Below are 20106 nucleotides of genomic sequence, written 5' to 3'. Positions count from 1 at the left end.
TATAAAATGTGGTTCCGTAGTGGTTCCGAGGTATAAAATGTGGTTCCCTAGTGGTTACGGCGTATAAAATGTGGTTCTCTAGTGGTTCCGGGGTAGAAAATGTGGTTCCCTAGTGGTTCCGGGGTATAAAATGTGGTTCCCTAGTGGTTCCGAGGTATAAAATTTGGTTCCCTAGTGGTTCCGGGGTAGAAAATGTGGTTCCCACGCCGGGCCCGTACGGGCCGGGTCGACCCCTGTGTCACCCAGATTTTTGCCGTATTTTTTAAGATTTTTTTGGGAAATGTTATCCGCACTACCATATTTTGATGAGGCACTCCTCACTTTATTAAAAGTACGGTATGGCCCGCACCATAGGATGATCTAAACCGTCCATTAGATGGCCATAGCCTAAATAGGTTGTGCCCCAAAAAGCATTTCCGTAGGTTTATCCTAACCCTCTGATCAGAATGTTAGAGGGTTGGTCCTAACCCTCTATAGATCGGAGGGTTAGGATCAACCTATGGAAATGATTTTTGGGACACAACCAATTTAGGCTGTGGCCCATCTAATTGACGCTTTGGATCATCCTATGGGAGCCATACCATACTTTTAATTAAATGAGGAGTGCCCTCATCAAAATACAGTAGTGTAGATAACATTTCCCTTTTTTTGTATGGAAATTTGCTAGCAACCTTTGCCGAGGCAACTTCTCGGCTTGTGGCCCATCCTTTGATGCAAAGATTGGCAGAAGTAATATGGGTGCAAAGGTGGCTAGCAAAAGCATAATTGCAAAAAATTGTAATCCAAAAAATAGTAATCATTACGGATTTGTGGCAAGTGCTAAGTTTTAAATGAAAAATTACGAAAAAATGGAAGCAAAGTATTAAAATTACGAAAAAAAAATACCAAAATGATGCACTAGCATATGACAATTATCGAACTACAAAATTTGACTGTCTTCCGTCGGAAGGCCGAACGTTTGTTCGGAAGTCCGAAGTTTTGTTCGGACTTCCGACGGAAGCCAGTAGAATTGGGATAATTCTAAAGATTTTTATTTTCAAATTGAGTAAAAATTCGAAGGATAATAGGGATATACATTGTGATCTTAGTGTCATGTAGGCAATCATAAATTGAAGCTTGATTTTGATGTTTTAGAATTAAAAAATGCAAAGAAAATGGATTTATCTTGAAAATGGGGAAAACAACAAAATTCAGTTTTAAGCTCAAAATTCATTTTCTTTGCATTTTGTAACACTGCTTCGATAAGTTTATCATGAATAAACCCTCATGATTACCAAATCCTGTTGTAAATGGCAACCTTTAAAACCCTTTCATGGAGTTTTCCACGTTAGAAAAGTCTTGAGGAAGAAGAAGGTGGTAGGTGAGAAAGTAATAGGTGCAAAAAGGTGGAGAGAAAAAAGAGGTAGGAGGGGTATATTTGTCCTAAAAGTCATCTTCTCTCACCTGACAACACCTTTTTTATAAATTTCAAATCAATACCCTTTGTTCACAATTTCGCATAAACTTTGCATTTTTTTAATGATTTTCCCTATTTTTAATTGAGAGGACCGTAGGCCCATTAACAAATCCAGAATAAGTTGTAAGACTTCAACAACTTAGGAGTCTTTTCAATGCCCTACTTGCGGGAGCAAAAAGAAAAATAATAATAATGAATTATTCGAAAATCAAAAATGAAAAGGAGAATGGTTGCTAAACAGAACCTAAGCGACGAAAACAATATGCTAAAGGGAAGTGATATATTCATCCCCATGTTTTTTTACTTGTGACAGCCCACTGTAGTGTATTTATGAGTACTCAATTACACTAGATAGGGATGTTACAAGTTAAAATACGCGAATATACCATTTCTCCTTTAGAAATATAGATTTCGTGAAAACCAACTAAAATAAAAGAGGAATGAAGTATGTGCAGCTGCACAGATAAGCTCTATCTGTGCATGGCTCACAAACCATAGTGGGGGGCCATATTTTTTGGGGATCCAAAGCATTCATTTAGAAGGCTCTTCCATGGATAGGGTGTGTACCAAAAATCAGCCCTATAGGATCATCCTAACCCAATCAAAGTTGGAGGGGAAAATGGACAGACACTAATTCTGCCCATTTTTTACCTCCACAAATGGCAGGGTTAGGATATCCTAAAGGGCTGATTTTTTAAACACACTCTATCCATGGAAGGACCTTCCAAATGAATGCTTTGGATCCCCCAAAAAATGTGGCCCCCACTATGGTTTGTGCAGCTGCACATACTTCATTTCCTCAAAATAAAAAAAAGTAACCAAAAGAAATTTGATCAGCAAGAACCATGCGTTTGGGAGTGTCTCTACTTCTCCTCCTAAAATGATCAAACATCAGATATGAGAACCACAAAGAAGAGTAAAATAGAGAAGGATAAGAAGAGGGCAAAATGCAGAAAGGATTACCTAAACCCTAAACCCTAAACCCTATAGGGATATCATTTCGAGAATGAAGGGTGAACGATTGGAATAAAGATGAGTGGTGCAACTCAGGCTGGGTCAGGTCTAGTTGAGGCCAACCCTAATCCAACCCAAAGTACCATTACCTTACCTCAATTCTAACCAAACCAAACCCGAACCTCAGGTTGAGCAGGGTTAACCCTAACCCAGTCCGTCTTTAAATTTGTCAACCCTAACCCAACCCAACCCAACCCATCTACCCTGATTTTTCATATCGGGTCCGGTTGGGATCTATTTGGCCCGGGGCAAAAAAATGTGATCGGGTTCAGGTTGGGGTCGGGTTGCCCAAGTCCTCGACCCTAACCCAACTCAAACCAAGGAAGGCTACCCCAACCAAATCAGGTTAACCATTCGGATTCGGGTTTGACACGAGCCAAGTTGCACCCGTAACAGCGATAAAACATAAAATTTATTGATTGAGCTTCTAACCTGCAACGAATTATTTGGCACCCAGAAACCCTAGCCACAACCCGATTACAATATGGGCAGTTCTGCCACCCTTTCTTCTTCACTAGTTTTCCCAACAGAACTTCGTTCTCATCTATTTCTATACCAGTTTCTCCGCATTGATAACCCGAATGCCATGGTACCCTGCAATGGAAACAGAACAAATGTTTGCAAGATGGGCATTTCACTTTCCTAACCATTTCACCACATTCATTCACTGCAAACTCTGAGCAATTCTTATTGGGGCAATAGACTTTCTGGAACCGCAGAATCGTAGACTCGCAAAGCACTTCAGACGACTTCTCGAATGTCTTATTCGAGAGGATCGATCGACAGTATAGAGGATCCAAGAACTTGTTACACTGCAAGTGAGGGCATTTTACCTTTGCTGCGTTGCCTTGGACCTTTGCCTCAATGTACTTAGAGATGCAATCCATGCAGAGAGGGTGAGAACATCTCTTACTCTTGAATCTCTGATTTTGTGATATGGGTTCCATGCAAATCTCACATATGAACGTACAAGACTCTTCTCTCCTATAGGAGAAGCACCCTTGCGCTCCAATTGTGTTTCCCATGGCCACTTTTTATGGGAATCTATAGACTATAGTATACCCCTTTCATCTCATTTTTGCAAGGGCTCCCTGAGCCTAGCATTCCTCAATTTTTTATAAAAGACCAACCAATCGTAGGAGAAAGAATCTCTTCTGAGTGCCTAAGCAAAGCTAATTAGGTTTCATATCTTTAGTTGCACTTACCTTTTACTACAAGTGAAAGAGTTATGCTACCATACAACAAAACCAGGGTTAAATAGGGATCATTAGTACTTGAGATTTTATATAGGGAATAGAGTTTGGCAGGAGATGGTTTCTTGCCCTTGACGATTGAGAGATTGGGTCCTTAGGTTGATCTGGACCGTCCATTTCAAAGGCATTGGATTGGATCCTCTAGCCCAAAAATCACGCCTACCGTATAAAACTAATGCCCAATAATGTAGAGGATACAAAGGCATTGGATTGGATCCTTTCATTTATTTTTTACCATCAGAAACATTATAATGCTGAATAAATTAAGAATATCAAATGGACGGTTCAGGTCAGTCTAGGATTAGATCCACTCTGTCCCCCTCGTAAGATCGTCAGGGTTTATATGTTATTTCAATTTTTACAACTATTTTTATTTCATTTATATGTTAATTGTGCCTATGTCAAAAAATCTTGAATTTAGATTTATAAGATAGTCTTCAACACATCAGTTTCCTGTGTTTAATGACTAAATCAGCTCAGTTGAAACCCTTATTGTGACTAGCATTTGCTGCTGCAGAATAAACCTATTTTAAAATGGGATAAGATGCTCAACAAGGCATAAGTTCTAGTAGCATAAGATGTGGCAATTCCGCCAAGATCTCTTCGTTTGTTGGGGAAGAATCTGCACGAATCGGATTTTTTGAGGAAGGTATCGAGAGAGAATTTGATTTGGTTAGAGGATGTGTGGTTGGTAGACAAGGAACTAAGCCTTTAAGGGGACTTTGTTGCCTGGAGTAGAATAATTGTGCATGTACTTAAATTACACTATCATCATATATACAGGTTCCTTAAATATAAATGTTTGCTACCTAATGTATTTATAGCAAAAAAAGAAATGGAATTTGCTAGGGACCATTGCAGCAAGGCATTTTGCAGCTGGTTGTTGCATGTGAGAGCAGCCACCTCAGATGAATAAGACAAAATCTGCTGAAAAGTGATCCTGTGTGGCCGCTCTCACATGCAACAGCCAACCGTGAAATGCCTTGCTGCAAAAATCCCTAGCAAATCCCAAGAAATTTACAATTTTTGAATTCTACAAAAGGCAAGTAGGCATATGCATTTGAGATGAAGGCGGCAATACTTGTAGAACAGCATGAGGCGACTCACATAATCTTGACATCCTATGCTTCAGATAAAGCCCTAAAAAAATCAACCCTCCATCTATAGAGGTTTCTATAATGCATAGTCCCTCTACACCAGATAAAATCTTGTTTTTCATGTTTTCACTTGATATTTCATCCAAAAGAAGCTGTTGTTGTGTTGGATCAAATATCAAAGGCAGCAGCACTTCTCATTACTTGCAAGCACGCATGTTACACCATATAATTTCATGTACCACCTTTGATGGAAACAACAATGGGAAACTGATAATAATAATAATACAGATTAACCACTAAAGAAAGTGGGGCCTTTTCTCGTAATGCATGAGGAAAGAGGCGAAAAAGATTACATCAGGGAAGCAGCAAAACCTCATATGATGTTTACTAATACCCGTTGGCCATTTTCTGTGATTTCCTGGGAAAGTTTGTCAAGCTGCAGTGTGGACAAATATACTCCAGCCCATCTGTTTTGGCATAGTCCTGTCACCACAACACAAAACGCAATACTGTCAATCTGATACAAGACCTAACCAAAACTGCCACGAAGTTAAGCCCTTTGCTTGGTGTTACTGGTGAGCTCTAGGTGGATGGGCTATGCTCCAAAAGTTTCCCCTATCAAATGATGCTAACAGTTTAATTAGCACCCTGAAAAATATAGACAACATTCCACATTCAATGTGAAAAAAGTCGGATGGTGATCGGATAGGAAAGTTTTTTTGGGTCATGGGCCATCCCCATCACTCCGCCAGATGAAAAAGTCTGGAACACTGAAATGAATGCCCCTCTGTAGAGTTTCTGGCAAAAGAAAGAGCAAAACGGCAAGCAGAGGCAAAAGCCTTCATCATCATCTCTCGTTGTTTGCTGTTGTTTTTGTGTTTCAAATTGGACAAGGAGAAACCACATCATGACAGGTATATGAGGTGGTTGGAATGTCATACCTTGAATGCACCAAGACCCTGCCGTCTGTCGCAACCAAAGTGGGCCCACTCACCACATATTCCACAATTCACCCAGTCTCCAGCAGCGCTACTGTTGATCGGTTACACCCTCCGGTTGTCAGCAAAGAATTGTAAATGAAAAACAATATACATATATGTGGAGAGAGAGAGAGAGAGAGAGAGAGAGAGAGAGAGAGAGAGAGAGAGAGACCTGTGACACAGTAAGCAGCACTCTCCATCAACATCGTCATGTGCTAACTCATATTCCAAGAGGTACGTTTCATAATGCCTTTTTAATGTATTCCCAACACCCTGGGAATAATAGTAGGGAAAAGAAAAAAAATATATGCCAAAAGTCATTTTCATGGAAACCAACAGAGGAAGTGCAAAAGTAGTAAATGAACCATACAGATCACTGAGAAATGGAACTGAAATAGGATCCATAGTTGTTGACGGCCTTGTTAGTAGTTTTATCAAATAAGAGAGAGAGAGAGAGAGAGAGAGAGAGAGAGAGAGAGATGAACTGGAAGTGGAACTGATCGGTCTCGATGCCTTCTATAGGTTTGACACGGGGCAGTGATATAAGTTTATAACTAATTTGGAATAAACTATTTTTCTATATCTTAAGAAATTTTATGGCCCGACTTTACAAAGAATGAAAGAAGAAAAAATCCTTCGAATACATGCCTTTTACAGAAATGGAAGGTAATGTCATAAAATGTATGAAATTTGATGAGGGGCATTAGATATGGAGTTTGTTTCACCTCTATTGCGAGTTGCAACTACGTACATCACCAAGAAATCAGCCTTTCACTGTAGTGCGAAGGGCTGATATTAAAAGACATGTTGCTTAGAGAGATGAATCTCAGCCTTTCACACTAAAGTAAAAGACTGATTTCAGGGTGTCTCACTTAGTCACAAGGGAGATGGAACAATCTGTTAGATATAACTAATTTGGAATAAATTCTCCATATTTCAAGAAATTATTTGGCCTTTGGGCAATACAAAAATTGATAGGAAAAAAAAAGAATCCTTAGAATTTATGATCCAAATTTTCAATTTAACTTTATCCAGTCATGTTATGATTATACCATCTAATTTGAAACTGGGGGCAATGATAAAAATCCAGTACAAGCAATTGTAAGAAAAGAAGACCTGACCAAGTTCCTGGATACAATGTTTAGATTCTATATTAGGGTAAAGAAAGAAATGTGTATCAGAAAAACATACTGTCATTCTGTTAGTCATTGTATGGTTGCGCATCTTCGAGAAAACCTGCCCTTTCCAGTTGATACCATTCCCGACATGAAAGCCTCCTCTAGAAACCACCTGAAATGGAAAATGAATAACTACAGTAGTAATTTTAACGTTGTACAGAGAAGATGCTTTGAGGAAAATCACAAGGGGGGCATGATGTCATTTGCATCGGCAAGCCAAATAGAAAAGGCGAATCGTATACCTCTCTATACAAATTGTACAGGTCCAGACGCTTCGCATTAAGAATGGCATCTGGAAATTCAGCGAGCCCACCCTGAGGGACAAGCCGGTTATGCCCCCGAAGAATAAGAAACTGCATCACATCCCTAAGAAATTCCTCCTGCAAGGAACCACATATATTTAGAAAAAAAAGGAACCCCAATAAGACAGTATCCAGAAAGTCGAAATCTAAAACTTGTACATAACATAAATGACTTACTTCAGAGCATACTTGAATTGGACATCGGCCACACCCATGCTTCTTCAGTGGTAAGGGATTCAATGAAATAATCTGCTGAGCCTGAAATGAGCTTGACAATGATTTTCGATGTGTGACAGGAGCAGGAGCAACAGGAGTATGCTTTGCAGAGGCAACAATTGACAAGTTGGTCTTTGCTGGCCCTGGGTCATATCCATCTACTTCGGATGTTCCCGAAAAGGGAAGCATTTTGTGTTGCCGAGAGTGAGGAACAGGTCTCATAGCAGCTACCTTCAATTTCTGCCTAACCGGCACCATGGGCATGTGTCTCTCTTCTATTGGTTCAATATTTTTAATATCATCATATTCTGTTTTCAGAATACTCTTTCCATTTTCATCAATTGTACGGCTACAGTTTGTTTCCTGGCATGGCTCTGACCTTTTTCTGCTGGGTGCAGGCAGTTTAAACCAGCTAGGCAGACTATTAGGAACAGTGTTTTTCAAATGTTGATCCTTCCCTTGTCTTGTACAAAAGAAAAGAAGTCGCTCGGCATCATCTTTCTCGAAAGAGGCAACAGATGAACCTTGGATACTGGCAATACCTAGTGTAACCAAGCTACGATAAGAAACTTCGGGTGCAAGCTGCCTCAAAACCTGTATTAACATAGCATAGCAGATATGGTGAGCATGGCTCACTGACAATTCAGATGATGAAAAAAATGGCCAAACGATACAGTTCAGAAAGAAACCTGAGCAGCCCATGTAGGAACCTTCATGCAAACTTCGAATGCAGTGGCCCCACATGCTATTGAAGCAGATTTCCGAGGCTCAGACAGAGATGGCTTGCTTTCCTCGCAACTAGGCAGTGCATGGACTAACTGGCTCTTTTCAATCAGTTCATTCTTTATATGGCATTCCAAGAGCTGAGCGTCAACAGAATAAGAGCAAATTTCATAGAGCTCAACATCTCTACCGAGAACATAATAATAAATGTGAGGCTTAACCAAACAAGTGCATTGTAGGTACCTGATCATCAAAACACGTTTGTGCGCTACCTGATACCAAAAGCGATATGTGAGCAGAACTACAAGTCAACAGATCACATCGCATGGTAACAACTCCACGAGAAAATGTTCCTGCTTGAAGAGGTGGTGGTGTGGCACTGCCAGACATTTTAATACCATCCATTAGCTCATTTTACTTCGCTTTGAATAGAAGCAAATGCAGAAACATTTCAGAATCCATGAAATAACCAACGAACACCAAAACGACTTTCCTAATGGTCAAATAAGGCCACCAAGCTGAGCACCTCCGGGTAAGTTGTTCGTGCCTTTATAATATAGGTGACAAGATATATTCCATAGTAAAAATGGGGAAATATCAAGTAAAATCAATCAGCAAGAAAATATATGAAAAGAGTATGATCGATGGCACAGTACTACGGTAATATTGAGTGATATATGATGCAGAAATTCGTCAACAAACACATCCATAAACATCAAGGACTATAAGATAGGTTTTAGAGGTTCCCTATATAAGCTGGATTGATCAACTGGATTGTCTTTTGGACGCTTTCAGGAATTTTATGAGTTAGGATCGGTTTTAGAGGTTCCCTAAATTAGCTGGATTGCTCGGATTTTCTTTTCTTTTCATAGAAATAGCATGGTCTTTCACTGTTTACAATTTTCTGAGCCTTCTCTTAAACTCCCTCATTAGTCAGTTCTCACCCCCCTGCGGGCTGTCTTTCAGGCAGAAATTCTGTGCATTCTAAAATCTCAGGAATCTCTGATATTTTGTGTAACCCTGATTTTCTGAGAATCACTTTTCAGGCCGGCGTTTGGATAGAAAAGTAAGGTGGGAAATTTGAAACTTTAGGATACCTGAAATTACGCATTCCTTGAGATTTATAGAATTTGGGAAGAGATCTTGTATTAGAAACTAAAATAAGATATTTCTTCTGCATACTTTCCCCTCCTCTCTTCGTGTTTCTCTTCTCTTCTATTTTTCCTTTTCTTCCACACTTTACATGATATCAGACCAAACTATCTGAACCTGATCTTTTCTCCTCCAGCAATCATCTTCTTTAACATCAAATTCTGAAAGACATAGTATGATGGGTGAAAGGCGATTGAACAGCTCATGGATTTTGTGAGTTTACCAACATACAGTAAGCTGTATGTTGGTAAACTTGGAACAAATAATACGTAAGACAAGTGAACAGAGTTAAAAGGAAAAACAGATCCCTGCCCAGTACTGGAGCAAAAGTATCATTGGCCAGGATAACAGTAGTGTTGCTGACTGAACCAAGAATGGTAGAAAACAAGCCTGAAGTACCAGTCATATGATCAGAGGCTCCTGAGAGAATAATCCAAGGAGAAGTCTGGTGTAAAGCAACTAGAGCAATACCTGACCAAACATCGTTGGCCAAGGTACTAGAGCCAGACTAGCCACTGGAAGATGTCTGGTGGTTCCGTAGATGCTTGTAACACCCATCATGAGGAATAGTAATTTGATCAACTGTTGAGGAGGACTGCATGGTACTATCAACTGATCAAGTATCAATCAGGGGCTTGGATATACAACCTAATTACCTAGATGGGCACGAACACTTTCCCTCTCTTTCTCTTCTCTTCCTCTTCTTCTTTTCTTTGTCCTTCTTTCCTTCATTCCAACAGTGTGCTCCCCTTGCACTAATAGTATTAACGAGAACATGTCGTCAGAGCCAGGTTGCTTGTTCTCTCTAGTTACTTGTTTCTCTCCTTTGTCGTCTCTACCCAAGAAATAAAATCCAAACCTCCTTTCTTTGAAGAATATTCTTTTTTTTTTCCTTTTTCTTATGTAGGGTTTCTTGTTTCGACCACTAAAGATGTGTGTTTATATGAGATCATGAGATTATGTGATTGACCTACGGTTCAACGGCAATTGTTCATAATACGAGAGTTTAGTATGACAATTAAAGATGTGTACAAGGTTGAAGTCAAACGGATTTGGTGCATAAAGAATGTCCCAAAAGGGGGATGTTTGGATATAAATCGTATCTGGCATGTGTTACATCCCTTGTTTCACAATTTCTTGTACGTTGTTGTGCTCCCTCCCATTCCTCCCATGTGTTACATCCCTTGTTTCACAATTTCTTGTTCGTTGTTGTGCTCCCTCCCATTCCTCCCATGAAGGGGTAGGTTGTTGAATTCTCAGTGTTATTTCAATCGTGATACATGGATAAAAGTGAGAATAAAGGTTTAGGTCCATCGAATAGTGATAATAATGGATCACAATTAACGAATATTAAACTAAATATTTGTCACCATTCAAAAAATATATATTAAATTAAATAGTGCCAATTATCTCCAATAGGCTAAAGTTGCGGGAGTTCTTTTTAACTTCCTTTGGTAAAGGGGAATAACTCATGATGGATAAGCCATTACCAAGTGACATTAGTTTTGGAGATAGTGAGCATGATGAACGGCAGATTATGACCTAAGCCCATTGTGAGCTCCATAGGGATGTTCTTGGATACCTCAAGAGAGATTTGGATTCACTTGAGGGAGATCTATTCATCTGATAAGAATGTTAGTCGGATTTACCAGTTGTATCAAGAAATATATACTCTTCGAAAGGGTGATAAGTCTATACAAGAGTATTATCTGCCTTGTGAGGTATGTGAGAAGAACTGAACGTGTATCAGTGACTTACTGGTGACCTGAATGTTCAGACAAGACAATGTGAAGAATTTTGTGTGGTGAAGTTATTGTCTAGCCTGGGTCCAGAGACTGAACCAGTTCATGAGCAGATTTTGGGTGAATGTGAAATACCATCCATTAATGAAGTATATTCCAGATTACAGAGATGTCAGTTGGGAACTGGTTTAATAGTTCCTGATATAGGACCACAGTGTGCATTAATAACGACTCCTAATTGTACAAAATTTAATCATGGTGGGTGTGGAGGTCGCGCACCACGTGATGGTACCAATCACTCTCTTCTCCTCTCAATTTTTATTCTATTTTGTATAAACTTTACAATAAAAATAATTATTATAAAAATAATAATAACAACAATAATAGTGGACTCATCTTAAAAGCCTTGCCAATGAGTGAATGTCCAACATAGCAATATCACAGAAAAAATGCATGATAATGTACAGCATCATAAGTGTGGTTAGGAGACTCCATACGTGCAAAAATAATGCAAATACTACCAATATAAAGAAAGGAATCATCATGACTTTTTATAATGACACCAGCGTGCAATAATTTAAAAAAAAAACTGTGTAACCATATTAAATTGCAATACGGATCCAACCAAAAGCTGTAAATGGTTTCCAACATACCTGACTCGATTATGAAGCTTACTCCCTCGAATCTGAAGCAGCAGCAGAAAAGAAGTCAAATAGCAGAAAATAAAAATGAAACATCTGTACAATGCAACAGGGAAAAGGATGAGATATGAATAAATCAAACGATCTGAGAGCAATCAGAATTATGAATGTGCCTCTGTTAGTGGGATATGGATGGATAAGATCATAAGAGTATCTGATACAACAAGGATCAAGTACAGGGATCCATTAAGTTTGATTGTCTCTACATTGCCTTGAGGATCTGATAAAGGTATCCTTGTCGGAGTATCCTTATCAGATACACTTGGAAACTCGAGATTTTTGGAGGATCTGACTGTCATAGGGATGAGCTACCTTTCCATGCCACTCAGAATGCAGAAACTATGAATTTATCTTTAAAAAAAAGCATTAGAAAAAAAGCACCACCTTGGTCAACTGAACCTTGATCCCCTTTTAATGACACTTATCTTTACCATTCAAAAATTAAATAAAAACAACCATGCTTCTTTCTCTTGGCGAGACTCAGGCTATGATGAAGTCATGCATTCATTTTGCGGATTTTGTTCGAAAATTTTACTATCAAGAAAACTTACCCTAATGGCATGTGATTAGTGTTCGACTCTTTTAACTTCTTGACCATAAAATAGAAAGAAACGGGATAACGTGCTATCTTTCCAAGTAGCAAGACTTACCTGATAATGCAAATTTTCTTGAAAAGTAATAATGAAGTACACGGAAAAGAAAACTTAGAAATATGATGAGCAGATCAGACTGATAATATTTATGAAATATGCTTAAAATTTTCCTGGTGGAACAAATCGGTAGCCATGTGAATGAGCATATGAACCCTGTCAAAGAATTGATGAACTAAGATATCTCTGGGTAAGATGCTCGACAACAAGACAATAATGTGGCAGTAGAACTGAAACTTTGATTGCACGCGTGCACACACACACATGCAATTGGGGTGTGTGGGCAGGCACATGAACCCAGTAAAGAATTGATCAAAGTCAAGTCTCTCTCTCTCTCTCTCTCTCTCTCTCTCTCTCTGAGGAATCATCCAATGCTTCCTAGACGCATAATATTACCATGCTTTCGAGCCCCATCAGGCACATGAGGAATATCTTGAATGAGATGAACCATTCACGTGGTAGGTTCCGCTTCCATCTTAGATTGTCTATAGCTTGTGGAGAGAGAGAGAGAGAGAGAGAGAGAGAGAGAGAGAGAGTTCATGAGGGGCATATGGTCAAGAGAAGTGAACGGGTGGAATTATTTTCAAGGGTAGAGAGCAAGGCACCATCATGTAGGGTGTAAAGTTAATCTGTTTATCTTTTTTTTTAATGGTATGAAAAGCCAAACTGCTTCCAGTAGAAAATGAATTGATAAATAGTATAAGAAAGAAATATGTAGGAATAATCCAAATGAAAAACCCAAGTGGAGCATCTTACTTAGATAAAATCTAAGTGGGTCTCAAATAGATACTTACTTCAATGCTCAAGAGGGCATTGAGGCCATCTTCCAAAGCACCCAACAGGCAAGCATCCTGACAAAAAGTAAGTTCATAATATATTTATCAATGGACACATTATTTAACTGCTGGTGTAAGAAAATTTAGGTAGGACACAAAGCACATGAATAAATAGGAAATGCCGACTCACCAACGTGCACGGCGCCCCACAAATAAGAAATCTCATGCTCACATCATCATCATAGATTTTTATAGAGGGAAGAGTACCAGGTGACCCTTCTTCTTCTTCTTCTTCACCCAGATCTTTCTCCGGCGGAATGATATTTATCTTTGGGGGCTCTCCGAGTAGTCGAGGCCCAAGTTTACCACTAACTTTGTGGTTGTTAGCTGGCAAGGTGTGGTTGTTCCATACGCAATAGAGCCTAAAAGATGCATGCGCAAGTTGAAACGCATCCCATGTATGGCTACACGAGCTGTCACCAAAATAAACCTCATAAGGTAACATGCTCAGTTTTCTTTGCTAACACAATAAAAATAATAAAAATAATACCTCTGTACAACTGATAACAACGCCTGGCGAAAATGATAAGCTGCATAGCATGAAAACGTATTCTTCCAATATATAACGTAAGGAACCCCCTGAAAAAAGAGAAAACTCGAGATTCAGAACTTTCAATCAGAAAAAAGAGCATTTAGAAGTTAGAACCATTGCGTTCAATTATGACGTTTAGATTTAAGTATAGAAGTGTGATGATCGATTATTTAAAAATCATTTCCCTCTTTTTCTCCAAAAGATGAAAACCAAAAAAAAAATAACCATCTTTTAAGCTTCTTTGCTTAAAGAGAAAGTTTAGAAAAGCCTGAGTTTCTTTCCGTGGTGCCAACAAAAAAAATACAAAAAAGGTTATACAAATAATAAAGTGTTTGAAAGAAAAAGGTGGAGACCGTCAGGCTTCAAAAGTATTTCAAATCTCAAAATTTTGAAGTGTTCAACAAGTTCTGCCTTCAAGCAGTAATATTTACTTAACCAGCAGAATCTTGAACCAAAACTAGGTACGTAGGGATCACCTTTTACTGAATTAGCAAAACACAATGATTCTCAATATAGTTGGAAATGACAAATTTTATCACCTTTTACTGAATTAAGGAAAACGCAATGATTCTCTGAGGATTCTCACTATAGTTGGAAATGACAACTTTCCCTCATCCAAAGGGGAACACCTATTACTGAATGGGGTTTCTCAGATGATTCTCAAAAGTTCTGGAAATTCCCATCATCGAAAGGGGTCACCCATTACTGAATTAAGAAAGAAATAAGGTATCTCAGATGATTCTCAAAAGGTCTGGAAATGACAAATTTCAATTACCCACAGCTGATTGAAGACAACATTCAGTTACCAAAAACTTATTAAGGAATTTTTAGTTTTCTATTTCCACCAAGATGGGCAAATTTCCCAATTCACTAACACCGATCAAATCAAGTACAAAAAACCCTTTCTAAATGAATTGAATTTCAAAGATACTATATACATGTTTACCCTGTAGCGGAATATAAGAATTACGAAAGAAGATAAGCAAATTTTGAGCAAAACCAGATACAGTACATGAGCTTAGCCATAGATTCATAGCTAGATAAAAGTTTAGTTTTTTTTTGTTTTTTTTTTCGAAATTATAGCTATGGTAAGGGAAAAGATATAAAACATTATGCAAGAATATTCTAATTTCTCACCTTTGAGAACAGTGCCTGTGCCAATTTTTCACCATTAGGAATCTCCAAATAAACCTGCAACCACATTTTGCAGTTACTCCTACTGGATAACAAAACCACATTACAAATGGATATTACAGATAGGAATCCACCCTTAAGTAAAAAGTGATAGGGAAGATGAAGCCACACAGCATGGCTCTCCTAAAAATTCGCCACAGCATGTCAAAATTCAAAAACACAGGGAGAGCAAACATATCAGCTTCATACAATCAATCATCTGCCATACTTGGATATTAGATGATTAAGAAATTGCATCGGTACTGGCCATGATTGTAATGCATATTCCATGCTATCCTCACAGAAACATCGTGAAACGGCATGAATAGTAATTAACAGCTTAGTATATTAACAATGCATTAACCTTTTATTTCTCCCCAATATCTTTTGAAAATGGATACAAATGGAACAGCCATATAAAATCTGAAATTGCAGTCCAAAACCCAAATCGGGGAAAGTAAGATAAGTAATATTAAGGATTAGTTCAGTTTCAAGGTTTGCAAAGGTTGTAGAGTAAAAAAAGAAACTATTATTCTGAAACCGTAAGCCATAACAGAAAACTTACTAAGACCCCAAAAAAGAGAAGTACGACGAGGGCAGAGATTGTCCCACATATATTACATTCTCTAGGACCCTGCTTTTTGGCAACGAGCCCACTATCTCACTAGCACTACGAGGGATATAGGAAAAAGAAACAACTGTCCCTCTACAAATATCCAATAATGAATAATCTATTAATAAACCATGGTCCTGAACTCATATGCTTCACCGTGATATCACACCTGATGAGTGAGTTGAAAAGTTAAAAGAAATGGCACAATCATCAACTTTCAAAACATGTGAAATATCTATGTTTAGAATCAATGAACCTTACTACATCCGACATGACTAGGTATTTGATCTTGTTAAATTGGCATGGTTATGTGATGGTTTCTAAGTGTGCATTTGTATCATTCTAACATTTATTGAAATTTCATCTTAAATTTTCATCGTTTTTATGGACTTTCTAAAAACTTCTAAGATTTTTACAAGATGTTCATGGACTTCCAGAGTCTTCCATGAAGTAATTTCCACTTCCGTGAGGACCGAAATCTGAACCGAAATCAAAGTTAGATTCCTTGTTGGGGGGAGTCCATTTGGCAGAACAAGCTAGTTGGTGGATCATCAAGGGACACTTCGCCAGCATTTTCGACCAAGGATACGAAAGAAGTTTTTTTCCTAAATTTGAGGATGTCAGTTACATTGTGAAATCATGGACCTTATCAAATGCAAATAGAGGAGGTTCAAGCCATGCATGCATTAACAGGAGTGAACTTTTAAACAGATAGCTTGGCAACCCGAGGATTTGAGGGCCTCATATGGTCTCACGTACTAAAGTTTTTCAGCGTGAATTCTAATTTATCCATAATAAAAACAAATTATTGGCCTTCAAAGCATTTAGATTGCTGCCACAGATACATATAATAAAAGAAGAATTTTGCATGCTATAGAATACAGAGCAACTGGCATTTGACTCAGCTGTACAAATCATTGTATAAGACCAACCCCTTTTCAACATGTGAATTTTGTGAACCACATATAATGTTACCATCCAATCAAAGTTGTATAATGAGAATAGAATGATCACAACTCTGCCAAATTCATCCGTATTTGTAATCAATACAAATCCAACTGTTGATTTATTTCGAGTTTAGACTGTAGACAATGTAAGTTATATAAGAAACTAAAGATCAGCTGGTCCATGTAATGCAAACAGGTGTGTTGGGAGTCTCCAAATTCCCTAGCACCCTACTCCACAACACTTCAAAAGCATCAAAGGAGGTTCTTGACAGATAGAATACCAATCCAATTCCAAACAAAGAATAACAGATTGTCTTTCTCATGATTAGTTACAATATGATAAATTGCTTACCGTGGTCGGTAATGTAGGACCCGAAAAAAGTCCAGTTATGGCTTCAGCACCGGATAAGTCAACATCCCCCCATGCTAGAGAACCTATGCTTTCCTCGTTTAAAAGCTGTTCTCCTTGCAAGTATACAAAATTGGGGTCCATTGATTCTAAAACACGCCGAAATTCATCTACCGTGGGATTAGTAAGAGTCTGAACCTGCGTTTAAACAGGTGTGTGAGGGAATTTGAATGTTAAAACAAAATCAATTCAGAAATAAACACAAAACACAATCCAAAGGAACAAAACCCAACAAAAATTTCATAAACAGCATAACACAAGAATATTTCAAAGTGGTGTTTGGCCAACCTCAAGGCGCCCAGAAGAAACAAGCTCTGGGAGTGGATACAATGGCCTAAACTCCCCAAGATCCTGCTTTTGTTTATCTGCGATTTTTCCACCATAAACGGCGAGGAGACTACATGGCTGCTTTGGAGGAACTTGAGCATGATACATCCTTTATACATGACACACAAAACCACCACTCTAAAAAATCAAAACCCCCCAAACACCTTCACAATGGATTAAACCCACCCCAACCCACATCATCTTCGATCAATAACACAATCACAAAACTCTCCCTCTCCCAAGCCCAAAAATTCAGAGAAGCTAACCTCAGCAACCAAAATTAAAAAAACAATCCCTAATTTCACCTCACAGCCCTTCCCACAAATTCAAAAGACTACGAAAGAGAGAAACAAATCAGAAGCAAAATCAAAACCTCAAAATCTAAGATCTCCAAGAAATAAAGTCCTAAATCAGAAAAAGATAAAGAACCCACCAAAATCCCCCTCTTACCACACCCCAAAAGGCTCCAAGAACACCAAATCTGACCTCAAAACCCACGACCCAGATGAGAAAACAGGGGGAAATTACCGACCCTGATGAGAAAACGAGACAGATCAGGGACCGAAACGAGAAAAACGGCAAAAATCTTGGACCCAGATGAGAAAATCAGGAAAATCAAGAACCCAGAAGAGAAAAATAGGAAGCCTAGGTGCCGAAATCGAAACCCACATCTAAAAAGAAGAGTAAAGTTGAAAGGAAACCCTAACCCTTTAAAAATCACAACTAAACCGGAAAGGACATTTCTAATAAAAATCTCTCCTAAATCAACACACACACCCCAACTCCCCCACAAAATTAAATTAAATTCACATTTGTTAAAGACTGTCAGTTGTTTGCTGTCACAAAAACCAAGTCAAACAAAACAAAAACACAACCGAAAAGAAAAAGGATTAATAAAAATTTAAAAAAAGAAAAAAAAAAGTTTGACAAACCGAGCAAGAAAGGAAACAAATCGGGAAAATAAAAGAAGGAAAAGTAATAGAACATCTGTTTTTTTCTAAGAAAACAAAGACCGGAAAACCCAAAAAGGGATTTTTGATTTTTCATGGGCTCCCACGAGATTCGGAGATTATAACATAATAACATTAAAAGGGTGAGATTTGTTTTGGTAGAGATTGAAAAATCTTTTAAATCCAGAAATGGAATTTTGTTGTTTGAGGTTTCTTGGGCCCCTTTTTCTCTTTTTCCCATTTTTTTGCCCTTCTCGTTTTCTACCCGGATTCCATTCATGACTGCTCCTCATTGCCCCAAACAAATCTCTCTCTCTCTCTCTCTCTCTCTCTCTCTCTCTCATTTTATAGATTCTCTTTCTCCCTCTTATTGGCTCGTCTATTTTTCCTCTCTCTCTCACTGCATGGTCATGGCCTCATGCCTATTGCTCTTTGGATTGACTCACACGTGTTGCCTGCCAAAAACACTCAAGCCAGATTCCTAAATGACTAAAATGCCCCTAGATAAAAATCAAGGGAAAGGAAATAAGGAAATGTTGTCGAATTTTCTTTCTTGGTGTGGACTTGTGGTTCAAAGAGAAGATTTTTTTTTCCTTCTGTTGTTTGGTTAGATAGATTGGGTGGAAAATTAATTGTATAGGTACGGCTAATCCATTTTTGTTTTCTTATTTATATTTAGACAATTAGTATTGTCTTTGTCTTGGTTTCGCTCAATTTCCTTTAAGTTTCTCTCTTTCATGAATAAATGTCTAGTGACATTGCTAGTTGTCCATGACACATAAGTAGGGGTGCAACTTGTGTCAGGCTCAACCCAAACCAACGGGTTCAACCCAATTTCGGCTCGGGTTGGGTTGGCATTTCCTCAGGTTGAGGTGGGTTATGGTTGGGAGAAGCCATCCAGATTTCAATTCGGGTACGGTTAGGGTTGAGACCTTGAAAAACCTGACCCAAACAAACCTGACTTCCATCTAATTTTATTGTGATTTTGAAAAGGTTATTGTTATCTATGTTTTTTCTTTTGTATTTGCGTAATCCAAATCCTATCTGACCCTATTTTAAATATAAGGTTAGACTGGTTAGAGGAGTCGGGTTACTGTTGAGAGATTTAGTGAAGGGTTGGGTTAGGGTTGACCGTGATCAACCCAAGGCTCAGGTTGGGTCTTGTACTCTTGTTAGGGTTGAGGGAATGCTATATCTCAGCCTCTCAGGTTTGGTCTTGTTAGGGTTGATGGAATGCTATCTCAGGTTGGGTTAGGGTTAGCCGCAACCCTACATAACCCGGCCCGAGTTAAACCCCTGCCTATAAGCAGTGGGACCCACCAGAAATAGTTGCCTAAAACACCTAACCTTGGGCCCAAATATTTACTATGGTGGTCCTTGTCAAACCATAGGCTCCATGTAATTCTTGTATCCATATGCATATGCATACCACGCTGTGTATTGCGATAAGTACATCTCTCTCTCTCTTTGGATATTGACTAAATCATTCTTCATACTTCTTTTTTTAATGACGTAGGTGTCCACGCCACTTTGTAAAGTGGGACTAATTCCCTCCTGATGCGCGCAATCACCCGTAAGCTGCGCGCATCGGGCAAGCCCATGGGGATTCTTCAGACATTTCCCACGACAGAACTTCATATCGTGGCATGGCCTTCACCAAGAAAATTTTGTTACATGATTTTCTAAAACTTTGTTAGAAATAGTGTTTTGATTTCTATTTTAGGTACTGATATCCACACGACCACGTTTTTATAAGAGTATGAACTCCTAACCAGCTGTCCAATGTTACTAAAAAGCCTTTGACAGCTGGTTAAAAAAGATAAAACAAGTTGAATACGTCCTATTATCAAATCAT

The 20106-nt window shown here is 38.6% G+C and overlaps 2 protein-coding genes across 2 annotated transcripts; both read right to left on the bottom strand.

Annotated features, from left to right (window-relative positions):
* Positions 1-2811: 2811 nt before the first annotated feature.
* LOC143881279 (E3 ubiquitin-protein ligase RSL1-like) lies at positions 2812-3495 on the bottom strand. Its single transcript, XM_077384264.1, has one exon. It carries the CDS (start codon positions 3493-3495, stop codon positions 2812-2814), a length of 684 nt encoding a protein of 227 aa, XP_077240379.1.
* A 1480-nt stretch (positions 3496-4975) lies between these two features.
* On the bottom strand, positions 4976-18610 carry LOC143881600 (ARID/BRIGHT DNA-binding domain-containing protein). The gene is made up of 15 exons (XM_077384778.1): positions 17263-18610; positions 16918-17112; positions 14970-15023; positions 13791-13879; positions 13431-13713; positions 13259-13315; positions 11767-11798; positions 8463-8598; positions 8186-8359; positions 7458-8090; positions 7221-7358; positions 6992-7090; positions 5973-6073; positions 5762-5852; positions 4976-5303 (listed from the first exon to the last, which is right to left on the bottom strand). The coding sequence occupies exons 1-15, from the start codon at positions 17407-17409 to the stop codon at positions 5208-5210; spliced, it is 2325 nt and encodes a 774-aa protein (XP_077240893.1). The 5' UTR covers positions 17410-18610; the 3' UTR covers positions 4976-5207.
* Between the last annotated feature and the right edge of the window lie 1496 nt (positions 18611-20106).

Source organism: Tasmannia lanceolata, unplaced genomic scaffold, assembly GCF_043159265.1.
Source record: "Tasmannia lanceolata isolate RefF3 unplaced genomic scaffold, GAP_Taslan_0.1 ptg000007l, whole genome shotgun sequence".
Lineage (NCBI taxonomy): Eukaryota > Viridiplantae > Streptophyta > Magnoliopsida > Canellales > Winteraceae > Tasmannia > Tasmannia lanceolata.
Note: the sequence above shows the minus strand (reverse complement) of the source record. Positions and strands in the feature narration are given on the sequence as shown.

Excerpts from the sequence above, each read along its gene's own strand:
- LOC143881279 (XM_077384264.1), bottom strand. The coding sequence starts at position 3,495 with ATGGGAAACACAATTGGAGCGCAAGGGTGCTTCTCCTATAGGAGAGAA.
- LOC143881600 (XM_077384778.1), bottom strand. The coding sequence starts at position 17,409 with ATGTATCATGCTCAAGTTCCTCCAAAGCAGCCATGTAGTCTCCTCGCC. Across the intron at positions 13,316-13,430 it reads GTGGGGCGCCGTGCACGTTG|GATGCTTGCCTGTTGGGTGC; the intron begins GTGAGTCGGCAT and ends ACTTTTTGTCAG. Across the intron at positions 7,091-7,220 it reads TGTACAATTTGTATAGAGAG|GTGGTTTCTAGAGGAGGCTT; the intron begins GTATACGATTCG and ends TTTCCATTTCAG.